General features: G+C 55.1%; 1 protein-coding gene and 1 pseudogene across 1 annotated transcript; both read left to right on the plus strand.

The window, feature by feature from the left end:
* The first annotated feature begins 998 nt into the window (after positions 1-998).
* Positions 999-2,174, plus strand: LOC139002326 (probable U3 small nucleolar RNA-associated protein 11; annotated as a pseudogene).
* Positions 2,175-5,208: 3,034 nt separating this feature from the next.
* LOC139002709 (UL16-binding protein 6-like) lies at positions 5,209-10,926 on the plus strand. Its single transcript, XM_070403787.1, is given in 6 exon segments — positions 5,209-5,300; positions 7,091-7,245; positions 8,960-9,208; positions 9,432-9,485; positions 9,488-9,694; positions 10,331-10,926. Coding segments are annotated over 6 exon segments (885 nt in total). The 3' UTR covers positions 10,459-10,926.
* The last annotated feature ends 4,650 nt before the right edge of the window (positions 10,927-15,576 follow it).

The raw sequence follows: 15,576 nt of genomic DNA on the forward strand, positions 1-15,576 counted from the left end.
GCAAGGACCAGCACTTTTGGGGGACACTGGCTACCCTCATCTTTATGGCTGTTGTAGTGGGAACAGCCAGGTACCCAAAAGGAGGTGGGGCCTGGCTCTGGTGGCCCAGGACTGTCTGGGGTGCCCCTGAGAGGAGAGTGACTAGAGATGGATGAGGTGAGGGTGAGGGAGGGCTGGCCAGTGGAGACCCGGCAGCAGCAGGTGTGCAGGCTCTGAACCCACCCAGGTGATGCGCTCCAGGTCCCACCAGGTAGACTAGGTGACCTGGATGGAGGAGAGGGAAGTTGCAGAGTGTCCTCTGGGTTCTTCCTGCAACAGCCCCGAGGACTGATGTTGGACAGGAACCTCTGATGGTGTCAGACTCCCCCTGGAGCTGGAAGAGACAATGTGTGGGTCCGAGGAAGTCAGGGAGCCTTCCAGGATGGGGGGCTCTCTCAGCTCCCCTGCCCGGGCTGGGCCCGGTACTCCCTGCAAATCCCCAAGGAGCATGATCCAGGATTCTGAGAGCCTAGCGCCACTGTCACCAGCAGGCCCGCCCAGCGAAAGCAGTGTCTTCAGGCCGCAGTAGTCAGCTCAGCCCCCGTAACAATCACACAGGCGGGGGCCTCAAACAGCAGACGTGTATGGCCTCACAGCCTGGGAGCTAGAAGTCCGAGGTCAAGGTGTCTGCGGGGCTGGTTTCCCTGAGGCCTCTCGCCTTCACTTTCACTTGGCTGTTGCCTCCCTGTGTCCTCACCTGGTCATTCCTGTTTGTGTGTGTGTGTGTGTGTGTGTGTGTGTCCTAATCTCTTCTTATAGGGACATCCATCCTGTTGGACTAGGTCCATCTAGTGCCCTTCATTTAACTTGAACCATCTCCAAATACAGCCACACCCTCAAGTGGGGGAACACAGCTCAGCCCACGACAAGGCCTAAGCAAGAACTGCAGTGACGGACCCGTAGACTGAGGTGGTGCGGCACAAGCGTTGTCTACTGGGCTTTCCCAGGCGTGAGCAGCTATGTCATCAGCTTTTCAGAAGGCAGCTAAGTCCCGACATTGGGAACGCCGAGAGCAAAGCCAGCCTGGCTTTCAAAAACATATGGGCCTGCTGGAGAAAAAGAAAGATTTCAAACTTCGTGCAAATGACTCCCGGAAAAAGCAAGAATACCTCAGAGCTCTTCGAAAGAAAGCTCTTGAAAAAAATCCAGATGAATTCTACTATAAAATGACTCGAGTTAAACTCCAGGATGGAGTTCATGTTATCCCGGAGACAAGGAAGAAGTAACTCCAGAACAGGTGAAACTGAGGAGAACTCAGGATGTCAAATATATAGAAATGAAAAGGGTTGCGGAAGCTAAGAAAATCAAAAGACAAAGAGCTCCACCTGCTGGATTTCCGGGGGAAGCAACAGAATAAGCATGTGTTCTTTTTTGACACTAAAAAGGAAGTTGGACGGTTTGACATTGCAACTCGCCTGAGAACTGCCCCGGAGTTAGTGGACAGAGTCTTTAATAGACACCCCCCTCCTGCATAGAGACCTTGGAGAAGGAGAAATGAAAGGAGTTACTCATCAGACTCGACTTAAGCGGATAGCTAAAGAAAGGCAAAAACAGCCCTAACCGGTTTGGCTCAGTGGATAGAGTGTCGGCCTGCGGATTGAAGGCTCCCAGGTTCCATTCTGGTCAAGGGCATGTACCTTGGTTGCGGGCACATCCCTGGTAGGGGGTGTGCAGGAGGCAGCTGATCGATGTTTCTCTCTCACCCATGTTTCTAACTCTCTATCCCTCTCCCTTCCTCTCTGTAAAAAAATCAATTTTATATATATATATATATATATATATATATGGGGGGGAAAGGCAAAAGCAGTATAACTGCCTGACACAGCGGATTAAACACGAGAGGAAATTGTTCGTCATTGCACAGAAAATTCAAACACGCAAAGATCTTCTGGATAAAACTCAGAAGGTTAAGGTGAAGAAAGAACTGGTGAACTCCCCTGCTATTTACAAATTTCAGAGTCACCGGAAACGTTGAAGTGTTATAGATAAGCCTTGTCATTCCAAATGGAAAAGAATTCTATGTCCTTTCCCCCCAGTAACTTCAAATTCCATTCGTATAAATGAGATGGTGTTCCTGTTTGTAATTATAATTTATTGCAGATCTGACATTTGATATAAACAACATCAATGCTCCTTTCCCCTCTTATGGTTTTGAGTTGTAAAATTAGTCTTATTTTTATATACTTACTTCTTTTTAATTATGAGTTTCATATCTCATTACAGCAAGTTTGGGAAATAAATGAGTTCATTTTAATGCCAATACTTATTCTAGAACAATAAATAGCTGTTGCATCCTTACGGTGCTGGGAGCTCGGACAGTGGTGGAGGTGAACAGTATGAGCATTCTGGCTTATCGCCTCCATTTTGTAGAGGTATGCACTAGATTTTTTTGTAATTATATTTTAGTTTTTTCACTTAAATCATTTGCTCTTATCCATTTGTTACATCACTAAATTTTAAACCAGCAATGCAATATATGCTCATAGAAAAAATTAAATCTTATTTTTCATGTTTACATAATGTTTTATCCCGAGGAAAATAAAAAAGAACTGCAGTGACCACAAGGCCACGGGCCTCTAAGGACAGCTCAGTTATGGCTGCAGCCGGACCCAACAGGACCCCCACCCGCTACTTTTGGTTCGATGACAGGCCAGGCTGCGTAACAGTGAAGGCATCTGTGAGGACAGCCTGTCTCAGGAGACTCGGACTCGGGAGGATGGAGGAGCTCAGAGACTCTGGCCCCAGCCTCAAAGCAGAGGCCACTTTTACCTCCCACACAGGGCACCCCATGTCCTTTATGGATATGGATTAACTGGCAGGAGTGGGGGCCTTCTTGCTGGAAGGAGGGGGCAGGTGGGGGTACGAGGAGTCTGGGGAAACTCCCACAGGGGTGAGGGCCAAGCCCAGAGTGATGGAGACACAGGGGTGTGTGCATGTGTGCGTCTGTGTCTGTGTGTGTCCATTGCTTTCCACTTAAAATGACAGCGCACGGTGTCACTGCGTGTGGAAAAGGAATCACTTTGGGAAATTTTTTTCTTCATGTGTCCTCCCTTCTGGGGTCCAGTTTGTTCCAGAAAGAGGGGGGGCACCACCCAAGGGCTGTCCACTGGGCTCCCTGGCTGAGCCACCCCTGCCCTGAGGCTGTGGGCCCCCAGGCCTTGTCTCTTCCCTACCTTAGGGAGTCAGGTGAACACTGAGGCCTCCTTCTCCTGGTGGGGGCGCTCGCTCTGGTCTCCCCAAACCCCTGACGACCCCGTGCCTTTCCCATGGAGGGGGAGGCAGTGAACAGCCCAGATGTGTGTTGCCTCTGCTTCCCACTGTGTGGACCAGGAAGGTGACCTTAGTGACTGGCTCAATGTGTGCTGCCTGCTTGGTGTGTCAGTGGCTAAGGCAAGGCTCTTCTGCCCCTGGTGGTGAGTGTTGGAATCACATGTCATCCTCTGTGGGCTGGGCACCCCATAGAGCGTCCAGTCCACCACCTTCATGGACTGGTGAGAACACAATCTGCTCCTCAGAAGGGTGATAAACCTGCCCGAGGTCACACAGCAAGTTCTCAGCCGCCCAGGACTACCCTGGCTCCTCAGGGCCTCCGGACTGACAGGTTAAGGGTGGCAGCTAATACTCACCAGATGTCCTCCCGCTGGTCTGGGCCAGGCAGCCTTGTTGGATTCTCAATCCATCGCTGCTGGCTCTTTTTCAGTAAACTGTGACATGTATGTGCCGGTTCGACGGAATTTTGGATGTGACTTGCTTTTCACTCACACAATTAATAAGCGGCAGGAGATCCCCAACTGTGCAGCGGCTCCAGAGCCAGAACAGCGCCCCATCCTGCACCCGCCACCCCCGCCTTCTTCTCCGCCTCCGCCTCCTCCCGGCCTAACGCGCAGCGGCGGGGGGCGGAGCCTGCGGCGGTGGGGGCGGAGCCTGCGGCAGTCGGGGCGGAGGCAGAAAACCCTGAGTCTTTTAAGAAAAGAAGGAATGATTGTGAAGTTGGGAAGGAGACGGAAAGTAGTATGTGGCCAGGAGACTGGGGTGGAGGAAACGGTCTGGGGTCCCGAGGAGAAGGGATGGAAATGCTGGGCACTTCGCCCCCAGGAGCAGGGCCCGGCCTGGGGGAGGGGCAGCCCGGAGGGGCAGGGGCAGGACGACACTCGGTGTTCATTCCCTCCTTGGACCCTATGGATGCGGCTCCTTGACACATTGGGTCGCCCTCGGGTTCCAGGTCCCCATGGCGTGGACTGTGGGCACCCAGTTGGGTCCGGTCCTCCTGGCCCCGCTTCTACGACAGGACTGTCCCTGGGCGGAGCGCGGCGGTGAAGCCAGAATGGAACCTGCGGGGCGGGAGGCGGCGGAATGGGGCGCGGGGGGCGCACTGGGACAGAGACCAGGGCGCCCACGGGGGTTCAGAACCTTCCCGAGGGTGGGTGCCGCCACGCCCTGTTCAGCTCCCCTCCCGTGTACCAGGCAAGGCGAGGCCAGGGACAGGAAAAGGGGACTTGGGCTACAGAGTGATGCTGGGCGAATGGGGGGGGGGGGATCAAGGGGGTCGGGGCGGGAGCAAGAAATGCTGCCAAAGCCCAACCCCCACCCCACAGTCCCCGCCCTCCCTGGGAAGAGGGCCCCAGCCCAGGGTCGCCCTGGGGACCAGGGATGTTCACGGAGGGTCACGACCCACAGGAGACTGGATACCCCAGCTTCACTCCCACCGCTTTCCCAGGCAAACCCTCTGACACCCCCCTGCTCTTCCCAGGGGCCTTCCCAGCAGCTTTGCCAGAGGGTCACACCCCGCAGTCCAGGCACTCACTTCCCCAGACTCACCGAAGCCACTGCCTCCCTAGTCACTGCTCCTCCCCCAACCCAGCCGCTGAATCACTGTCCATTTCACAAGACCTTCCATGTATAAATGGTTCTATTTGGCCTGTGGGTTCAGGCTGGAGTGAATGTGAGAGGATGTGGGACCCACAGGGAGGCCAGTGCTCCCCTCCTTTCTGTAGACTGGATTCGTTGCCCCAAGGAGCCCACCAGGGACACCCCGTAAAGCAATGGGTGTGAGCTGAGTCCTGCTGCTGCAACATTTCTGGTGTCAGGATCAATCCCCCTGCATTTGTTTTCTTTCTTTTTCTATTTTTATTGAGACACTAGAGGCCCAGTGCACGAAATTCATGCACGATGGAGTCCCTAGGCCTGGTGAGCTATCAGGGCCAGGCCTATCAGGGCCCCAAGGCCCCCGCGGGGTCGGGAGAGAAAGTGAAGGTCACCAGGTGGGCGCAGAAGGAACAGACACCAGAATGCCAGACCCAATGCTGCCCTCTGCAGCAAGCTGCCCCATGGTACCCCATCTCCCCCCCTCCTCCTTCCCGTTGAGTGGTGCTGCCATAGGGGAGGGGTGAAGGGAAGGGGCAGGGAGAGGTTTCCATACCCAGTTTGGAATGTGCAGGAGGCAGCCAATCAATGATTCTCTATCATCATTGATGTTTCTATCTCTATTCCCTCTCTGAAATCAAATATATATTTTTTACATGCAACGTTTTTAGAGGAAGACAGGTAAGGCAAGGGAGCTATTGACAGGAGGCATTTGAGATCTTGCTCACATTTCAGATAGGATAACATCAGGTGGTCCTCAGGGGTGACAGGTGAGGACTGGCAGGGGGTGGGGCAGGGCACTGTGGCTGAGGAACGGGCTGTAATGACTGGGAAGGGCTGTGACAGTGACACGGAGCGGGTGCTGGGCCATCGCTGGGACCATTCATCCCCAAGAGGTTTCGATTCCGGAAGGAGGAGCGGGCCTTTCTTAGCCTAAAGGTGAGGCAGCGGCAGGAGCGGGCTGCCTGCTTCCCTGCAAATGTAAACACACAGTGTAACTAACTGCGCATGGACCTCAGTCCGCAGCCAAATCAATGCCCAGCCAGGCCTGGTAGCTGTGTGCTGCCACTGTGTGGCTGTGCTGCGGCGCTATTGGCCAGAGGCCGAGCGACGCCCCCAAGCACAATAGTATGCAGAGGGGTGGGCAGGGAGCCAGAAGCTGGAAATGGGAGGGAGCTGCGTCTGCCTTGGAGCTCGATGGGGAGCAGCTATCCGTCGCTTTGGAGTCAGAGGGGCTGCGCTTCCTGTAGGGCACGGTTACGGGTAAGTCCCTGAGAGCCCGCGGCGGGCCCGCCAAGCTCGGCTGGGCCTGGGTAGGCCTTTCCCTCCTGGAGCTGTTCTTCCCAGGGTGGCCGCGTTGGCTGCTTTTGTTTTCGATTTTTTTTTTTTTATTGGAAAGCAAGCTCTGGGCTTCCGGTTCCTGGGATTCCTGGGCCTTAGCGTAGCCTCCAGGCCTCGCTGCGCCCCTCCCCCTCCTCCTCTATCCTCCTTCTGCGTGGAGCCTCTGCCCCCTTGTGATCAGTGCGCCCCCCTAGCGCCAGCTATGCCACTGGTCCTGGTCTGGGGTTCCGCGTTATGGTTGTTGGGCCTTTATTAGATAGGATAATGGACACAACATTGTACTCGTTTCCAATGTATAACATAATGAAGTGTTAGATGTGCCTCCTAATAACTCAGTGTTATCAGCCGCAGTCCCCGTGCCCTGCCTCCCCAGGACGGGTTTAGTTTATCCCCGGAGTGTGTGCCCTTTAAGATAGGGCGATAGGCCATGGGGTGGAGAGCCCTGGGGTGGTGTAAGGCCCAGCGCGTGAGGGTGGGAGGGGGGGTGAAATATTACAAGAATTACAGCCCCGGGAGTGAGGGGGCCTTAACCGAGGGATGGCAGCAATGCTGTGACACCATGGAGGTGTTTTCACTGAATAAATTCCCTTCCTGTCTCTACCCCTCACCCTGCACTCCCACCCCCGCCACCCTCCACCCCGAAACAGGGAAAAACCAGGCCATATCTGCGGGCGGGGCGGGCGGGGGCGGAGTGGGGACCGGAGCCAAGGGAGTAACATGTTATGGTGTAGGCCGCCCAAGCTCTAGGCCCGCGGGCCTAATGACGGGGGCGGAGGGGGCGGGGCTAAAGGAGGGCCGGGCCAATGAGGTGCGCGGAACGGGAGGGGGCGGGGCTGAAAAGGCTCTAAGAGTATAAGAAGAGTGCGCAGGAAGTAGAGTCGCAACGCAAGAGGTCTGAAGGTCGCGTAGGAGGCGGCGCGTCTGCCTTGGAGCTGGATGGGGAGCAGCTGTCCGTCGCTTTGGAGTCAGAGGGGCTGCGCTTGCTGCAGGGCACGGTCACCGGTGAGTCCCTGTGAGCCCGCGTCGGGCCGCCAAGCTGGGCTGGGCCTGGGGAGGCCTTTCCCTCCTGGAGCTGTTCTTCTCAGGGTGGCCGCGTCGGCTGCTTTTGTTTTCGATTTATTTTTTTTATGGGAAAGCCAGCTCTGGGCTTCCGGTTCCTGGGATCCCTGGGCCTTAGCTTGCGCCACCAGACCTCGCTACGCCCCTCCCCTTCCTCCTCCTCCGCATCAACCTTCTCCGGCTTGGAGCCTCTGGCCCGTGGTGATCAGTGCGCCCCCTAGCGACTGGTCCTGGTTCCGGTGTTCCGCGTTATGGTGTAGGGCCTTTATTAGATAGGATAATGGACACAACATTGTATTTGTTTCCAATGTATAACATAATGAAGTGTCAGATGTGCCTCCTAATAACTCTCAGTTCACAATACAGTGTTATCAGCCGCAGTCCCCATGCCCTGCCTCCCCATGACGGGTTTAGTTTATCCCCGGAGTGTGTGCCCTTTAAGATGGGGCGGCAGGCCATGGGGTGGAGAGCCCGGGGTGGTGTAAGGCCCACCGGGTGGGGGGGGAGGGCTGGGGGGGGGTGAAATATTACAAGAATTACAGCCCTAACCGGTTTGGCTCAGTGGATAGAGCGTCGGCCTGTGGACTGAAGGGTCCCAGGTTCGATTCCAGTCAAGGGCATGTACCTTGGTTGCGGGTACATCACCAATAGGAGGTGTGCAGGAAGCAGCTGATCCGATGTTTCTAACTCTCTATCCCTCTCCCTTCCTCTCTAAAAAAATCAATAAAATATATTAAAAAAAGAATTACAGCCCCGGGAGTGGAGGGGGCCTTAACAGAGGGATGGCAGCAATGCTGTGACACTATTGAGGTGTTTTCACTGAATAAAATTCCCTTCTTGTCTATACCCCTCACCCTGCACTCCCACCCCTCCACCACAAAACGAGGAAAAAACAGGCCAAATCTGCGGGCGTGGGTGGGAGTGGGGCCCAGGGCCAAGGGTAGGGCACCATGGCAGTCTGGTAACGTGGAGGGCCGGGCCCAGTGACAGACAGGGGTGCAAGGCAGGCCGGTCCAATGAGGTGCGCGGGGTGGCACCGACTCCTGCGCTAGACTGCCCAGACATCGCGAGATCCAGAAGGCGGAGGAAACTAGGAAGCAACAGGCAGCGGCCCTGCCAGGGCCTGAACACCCCTGAGGGTCGAGATGGAGGGTTCTGGATCTGAAAGTGTCAGCCCCGTTTTGTTGCTCTTGCTTTTGCTTTGGGAACCCGCAGCTACACGTTGTAAGTTGGGGAAATGGAATCTGGGGCGGGGAGCTGACGGTGGGGTGGGGAACCATCTCGCCAGGTGGGGCACAGACCCCTCGGCGATCATATCTGCGGGCGCCTTTCAGTCTCGGGCGTCTGCACACCTGGCTGCCTCTTTCCAGGTAAGAGGGACAGAAATGAGCCTTTGAATTGTCACAAATAGTCCTGGGAGAAGAACAGAAGGAAGATGGGAGAGTGGGCGAAGCCCCTCCTCCACCCCGAGCCGCTACAGCACGCCCCACCCACCCGCCTCACTAACGGCCTCTGCAAAGTGGGAGCCCGAGCCCCTGCCATCTGCACGGGGAACAGGACAAGGGCCACCCGGCCATCAGGGGGTTCGCTTGCTGTCCAGAATGGGGGAGGGGCACTTAGTTACCTTTATTCCCACCCCTGCGTTCCTCCCTCACAGGTGCTCCCTCTCTGGGCTACAAATTCACAGTCACTCCTAATGGACAACCGTGGTGTGAAATTCAAGGCCAGGTCAATGGGAACACATTTCTTCATTATACCTGTGGTGGCAACAAGGTCAGACTCATCAGTGTTCTGGAGATGAATGCCACACAGGCCTGGAGTGAACAGAGAGACGCTCTGCAGTACGTGGTGGAAGAGCTCAAGAAGACCCTGCTGGACATTAGAGCAGAGATTCCTGCAACCAGAGGTAAGTTTACAAAACCCAGGCTGGAGGCAGAACAGAGGTGTAGGGTGAGTGATCACTTGTGTTTATGTAAATATCGAAAGTCCATCCCTCCCAAGAGACTAGGAGCCACAGAGGAGAGAGCAAGACCAGGAGAGCAGAGAGGAACAGAGGGCTGGACACCAGGTGGGGACAAAGGCTCTGTCAAGACCCAAAGCTGACCTCTTTCCCATGATGCTGGGGACAGGTCCTCTCTCCCTGCAGGGCAGCATGATGTGTGAGCAGGAATCCAATGTACTCACGCTGCATCCTGCGAGTTTGGACTGGATGGACAGATATCTCTCCGCTTTGACACAAAGAATGGACACTGGACAGTGCTGCACGGTGAAGGCATTCTGTTAAAGCAAACATTGGCGAGTGACAGAGCTATGACCGATCTCCTTGTTAGGACCTCAACTGGAGACTGTAGGAAGTGGCTTCAACAAGTTTCCTGTCCCCTGAGCACACAAGGTAATTCTACAGAGGAAATGAAGTTGTAGGTCCCATGAAATGACATTCACACTGTGTGTGGTGTCTGTGTGTTGTTTGTGGCTAGAGAAAATGACCCATCCACCACGGTGAGGGATTTTTGGAGAATAAGGGCCATAGGTATGTTCTGCGATCCCTCCTTGGGTTTCTCACTTCCTCACGTCTCTGCCTGCACATGACCTTGGACCCCTCACTCACCTGGGATTCTTGCTGACTGCAAACCTGCCGGCACTGTTCTGTTTCTAGACATTTTCCTTATCCTGTTCCCTCTTCTCAGCATCATGTGTCTTCATCTCTCCTGCTCTACTTCTGGAAATCCTTTAACACCACCTCACATCAACCCTGCGAGGATTCTCTGCCACCTCCCTCAGGTGTCACCTCCCCTTCTGTCCCAGCAGGAGTGATTGTTGTAACCCTTGCTTCCCCCGTTAGCTGTGTGAGCCCCAAAGGGCCGGGGCCCATCTCCTCTCTTTGCTCTAACACCAGGCTCTGTCACTGTGGCTGCCACACGTGGAGGGTAGAAACTGCACAATAGGATGACCTGGGACAGCAGGGGCTGGGGGGCATCTCCATGGAATTGGTTTCTGCATGGTTGTCACTCTCGTGTTTCCATTACAGCTGCACCAACCACTGCCATAGCCACAATCCCGTCCAAGGCCACAAGCAACACGCCCATCCCTTCGGTCCTCCCTGTGATCCTCATCTGCACAATCAGTTGGCATCTTAAGCTGGGGCCCTTAGAGTAACAGGTACTGGGGCATAATTACAAGTACCATGACAGGTACTGATCGATGGCACAGGCACTTTCTGAGCAGCACTTTAAAACTTATGAAGAAGTGGAAAATTGGATCTCTGAATGGTTTGCCTCAAAACAAGGGAAGTTCTATTGGGACAGTATCCACAAATTACTTGAAAGATGGGGGAAATGGCCCTAACCGGTTTGGCTCAGTGGGTAGTGTCAGCCTGGGAACTCAAGGGTCCCAGGTTCGATTCTAGTCAAGGGCATGTACCTTGGTTGCGGGCAAATCCCCAGTAGGGAGTGTGCAGGAGGCAGCTGATTGATATTTCTGTCTCATCGGTGTTTCTAACTCTATCCCTCTCCCTTCCTCTCTGTAAAAAAAATTAATAAAATATACTTTAAAAAAAGATGGGGGAAATGTGTAGCTAGCGGTGGACAGTACTTGAATAAAGCACTTTTGATGTTTCTTTTGAAATTACCATGTTTTCTTTGATTACAAAATCCGTGTTATTCAATGGTACACCAGATGAGAGCAGTGGAGCATCTGTTGTGTTGAGGTGAAGAGTATTAGGGAGTGAAATTGAGAAGCCCTGATAGGTTGATAGTTGTCATTCCCCTTATTAATTTATAAAGACTGAAAGGCAGAAATATAACAATAAGTATATTTAAAAAAAAACAAAGTTCGGCTTTGATATCAACCCTGCCCGACTCAAGCATGGCTGGCCAAGAACCACTGTTTAGGACAGGGGTCCTCAAACTTTTTAAACGGGACCAGTTCACTGTCCCTCAGACGGTTGGAGGGCCGGACTATAGTTAAAAAAACTATGAACAAATAACAATGCACACTGCACATATCTTATTTTGAAGTAAAAAAACAAAACGGGAACAAATACAATATTTGTATTTGCAGGCGGGCCGTAGTTTGAGGACCCCTGGTTTAGAAAAAGAGCAGAGTGGGCTTTGGGGCACTTCTGACCGTCTCATGTGGAGTCACTGTTCGCCAGGGCAATCATGTAAAGTACTGTGTCAAGGCCGAGGGAATGGCGTGTAACGCACCACACAAAACCACAAGCCTGGGCACCTGCATAAGGACTCCATCTGGACACCGATATGAGTGGGGCCTCTGCTCCTGGTGGGCAATAAGGACTCGGGGTCCGACCTCCCCATGCTGGAGCCTGGCTGCAGCGCGGGCAATGCTCAGAGCCCTGCGGGACTTCTCCCCAGACGGGTGCGGCCACCTGTGGTGCGACCACCCCTCCTTACCCCCCCCCACCCCCCAGCTTCTCTCTCCACCCGCGGACCCTCCAGTGGATGGGAGTCTGCGCCTGATGATCACTTCTAAGGAAGGCTCCCCTTTCCAGTGTGTGAGCTGCCTGTGATTCTATTGGCTCACTGGGGAGGTCTCCCCCAATAAACCTGGCATCTTGGATTCAGAGGGGCCATAGGAAGCGGCCGAGTGTGTGCTCATGCTCCGGACACCCCAGGCACCAGTGCAGCCTGCGGGGCGAGGGCTGCCCATCCCAGGAAACAGAGGCCATGTAGCCTCAGGCACTGGCAGTCAGAGAGTGAAGGCGGACTCAGGAGGGGACAGCTGGGCACCACAGGCAGGCCACCCCTCAGAGGCCACGTGTCCTCAGACTATGCACTGAACTTGGATTTTCACTGGAAACAGCCAAGGAGCATCAGCCCCTGCAGGTCCCTGGGAGCGAGCCCCGGGCGTGGGCACTCCACACAGACCTGCACGGTGACCCCAAACATCGGTCGTGATCAGCGTCAGAAGAAATCGGCCTCCAGCCCCTCTAAGAACTGCCCTTCCTTCCAGTGCCATCTGCAAGCCATGGCCAGGCCAGCCCCGGCCACCGGCAGCGTTCCTGCAGGCATGTCTGCAGGTGGAACTGGGTTCCCTCCCCCACCTGGTCCTCCAGGTCGGATTGGTCTCCCAGCCCGACCCAGCCTGCAAGTCCACCCTCAATGCCAGCAGGGCTCTGTCTGAAGGGGCACTGGCTTTGGAAACCTGTGCTTTTGAGCCAATTTTTTTTTAATGGATTTCTGGCTCCTGGCGGGTAAAGACAAAGTGCTCCCTGGCTCCAGTCAGCTCCTCAGAATGCCCAGCGCCCCTGCTTCTCACTGCCCCTCCTTCCTGGTGACCTTGGGGTGCCCTTGGCCATGCAGCCCCACCTGCTCTCTTGACAGCACCAGCATCACAGGTAGGAAACCTCTGTATGTGACTGTCTTTTCAGTTCAAGTACAAATCACACACGTAAGGAAGCCAGTGCAATGAGAGGCAGGAAATAGAGCCTAGAGCTTGCCTTGGCTGTTGAAGGCATTTGTGTGCGTGCAAACACATATATATGTGTTTGTGTGTGGAGATTGGGCTGGTGTGCATGTGTATGGGTGTGTGCATTGTGTGCATGTGTTGCTGTGTGTGTATACGTTTACATGTGTGTTGTGCTTTGCATGTCTGGTTGTTTGAGTGAGCATGTGAGCTGCATGTGTTAGGGCGTGTGCATATGTGCAGATCTTCCATTCTGCTGTTTCGCTGACAGCAGCCTGCACACCGGGTGTGGGGCCCGCCGCCTCCTCTGCCCCTAGAACTCAATCCCAGATCCTGGGGGAAATCCCACAACAGCAGAGCCTCCCTGCTGGCACGTGGTGGTGAGAATTAGAATCGCATGTGATCATCTGTGGGCTGGGCACCCCCTAGAGAGCATCTGGTCCACCACCCTCATGAACTGGTGAGGACAGCAATCTGATCCTCAGAAGGGTTGATAAACCTGCCCGAGGTCACAAAGAAAGTCGTCAGCAGACCAGGACTACCCTGGCTTCCTCAGTGCCTCCTGACTGACAGGTTAGGGGTGACACCTAACACTCACCAGGGAGGGTGAGTCCTGCCTTGGGGTCAGGCAGATGGTGTGGGTCCTGGCCAGGCCATCACCGGTTGGGACACCAGACAAGGGACTGGGCTCCAAAACCTGGATCTCCCCCTTAACAGTGGAGCCTCTTGCCAGCTTCAATGGGGGCCACCAGGCTCCAATGCTGTTGGCACAGCACCTGGCACACAGTAGGTGCTCGGTGAATGCTTTTCCTGCCACTGCTGCTTAAGGTGGAAACGAGGGCCCACGAAGGGGTGTGGTTCATTCTTGCTCCACAACCACATGACTACATTTAACTCTCATCTTGGGTGGGAGGAGAGGGTGACCCTGGGATCAGAAAGGCAGCCTCCGAGAGACCTCTCCCTGTCCATTCCTGTGCCCAGGGAGGTGGTCGCTGCTATTCCAGAATCTCCCAAGGTTGCCTGGCCACAGGCATCACCTGGGGAATTATTAAGAGCACAGACTCCTGGCCTCCAGCCCTGACACTTCCATCCGGGGGGTCTGGGTGGGGCCTGGGAATCTATGTTTATAAAGCACTCTGGGAGGGGCGCAAGGGCCAGCAGTTTTGGGGGACACTGGCCACCCTCATCTTTATGGCTTTTGTGGGAACAGCCAGCTACCCAAGAGGAGGTGGAGCCTGGCTCTGGTGGCCCAGGACTGTCTGGGGTGCCCCTGAGGGGAGAGTGACTAGAGATGGATGAGGTGAGGGTGAGGGAGGGCCGGCCAGCTGAGACCCGGCAGCAGCAGGTGTGCAGGCTCTGACCCCGCCCAGGTGATGCGCTCCAGGTCTGACCAGGTAGACTAGGTGACCTGGAAGGAGGAGGGGGAGGGTGCAGAGTGTCCTCTGGGTTCTTCCTGCAACAGCCCCGAGGACTGATGCTGGGCAGGAACCTCTGATGGTGTCAGACTCCCCCTGGAGCTGGAAGAGCCAATGTGTGGGTCTGAGGAAGTCGGGGAGCCTTCCAGGACTGGAGGCTCCCACGGTTCCCCTGTTCGGGCTTGGGCCCTGGCACTCCCTGCAAATCCCCAAGCAGCATGATCCAGGATTCTGAGAGCCTAGCGCCACTGTCACCAGCAGGCCCGCCCAGCGAAAGCAGTGTCTTCAGGCCGCAGTAGTCAGCTCAGCCCCCAAACAAATACACAGGCGGGGGCCTCAAACAGCAGACGTTTATGGCCTCACAGTCTGGAAGCTAGAAGTCCAAGATCAAGGTGTCTGCAGGGCTGCTTTCCCCTGAGGCCTCTTGACTGCACTTGCAGTTGGTTGTTGCCTCCCTGTGTCCTCACCTGGTCGTACCTCTGTGTGTGTGTGTGTGTGTGTGTGTGTGTGTGTGTGTGTGTGTGGGTCCCAGTCTCTTCTTATAGGGACACCCATCCTGTTGGAATAGGTCCACCTAGTGACCGTCATTTAACCTGAACCATCTCCAAATACAGCCACACCCTGAGGTTCTTAGGGCTTCAACTGGGGGACACAGCTCAGCCCATGACAAGGCCTAAGCAAGAACTGCCGTGACCACAAGACCCCGGGCCTCTAAGGACAGCCCAGTTATGGCTACAGCTGGACCCAACAGGACCCCAACCCCCTACTTTTGGTTTAATGACACACCATGCTGCACAAAAGTGAAGGTGTCTCTAAGGACAGCTGCTCTGAGGCAGACTCAGACTCGGGAGGAGCGAGGATCTGAGAGACTCTGGCCCCAGCCCCAATGCAAAGGACACTTTTGCCTCCCACACGGGGCACCCCATGTTCTTTATGGATATGGATTAACTGGCAGGAGTGGGGGCCTTCCCGCTGGAAGGATGGGGCGGGTGGGGGTAGGAGGAGTCTGCGGGAACTCCCACAGGGGTGAGGGGGCCAAGCCCAGAGTGATGGAGACACACCAGGTGTGTGCATGTGTGCGTCTGTGTCTGTGTGTGTTCATTGCTTTCCACTTAAAATGACAGCTCATGGTGTCACTGCGTGTGGAAAAGGAATCACTTTGGGAAATTTTTTTCTTCGTGTGTCCTCCCTTCTGGGGTCTAGTTTGTTCCAGAAAGAGGAGGGCACCGCCCAAGGGCTGTCCACTGGACTCCCCGGGAGAGGACCGGTTACCTGACCGCACACGCAGAGCCCACGCGGCCACAATGTCCGCTGGCTGCCCCATCTGGCCACCCACCTCACCCTCTGTGGTCACGGTGCACCTGCCAGGCCCCTGGCTGAGCCACCCCTGCCCTGAGGCTGTGGGCCCCCAGGCCTTGTCTCCTCCCCACCTAGA

Source organism: Myotis yumanensis, unplaced genomic scaffold (assembly GCF_028538775.1).
Source record: "Myotis yumanensis isolate MYYU_CA2020_CCGP unplaced genomic scaffold, mMyoYum1.0.hap1 SCAF_2, whole genome shotgun sequence".
NCBI lineage: Eukaryota > Metazoa > Chordata > Mammalia > Chiroptera > Vespertilionidae > Myotis > Myotis yumanensis.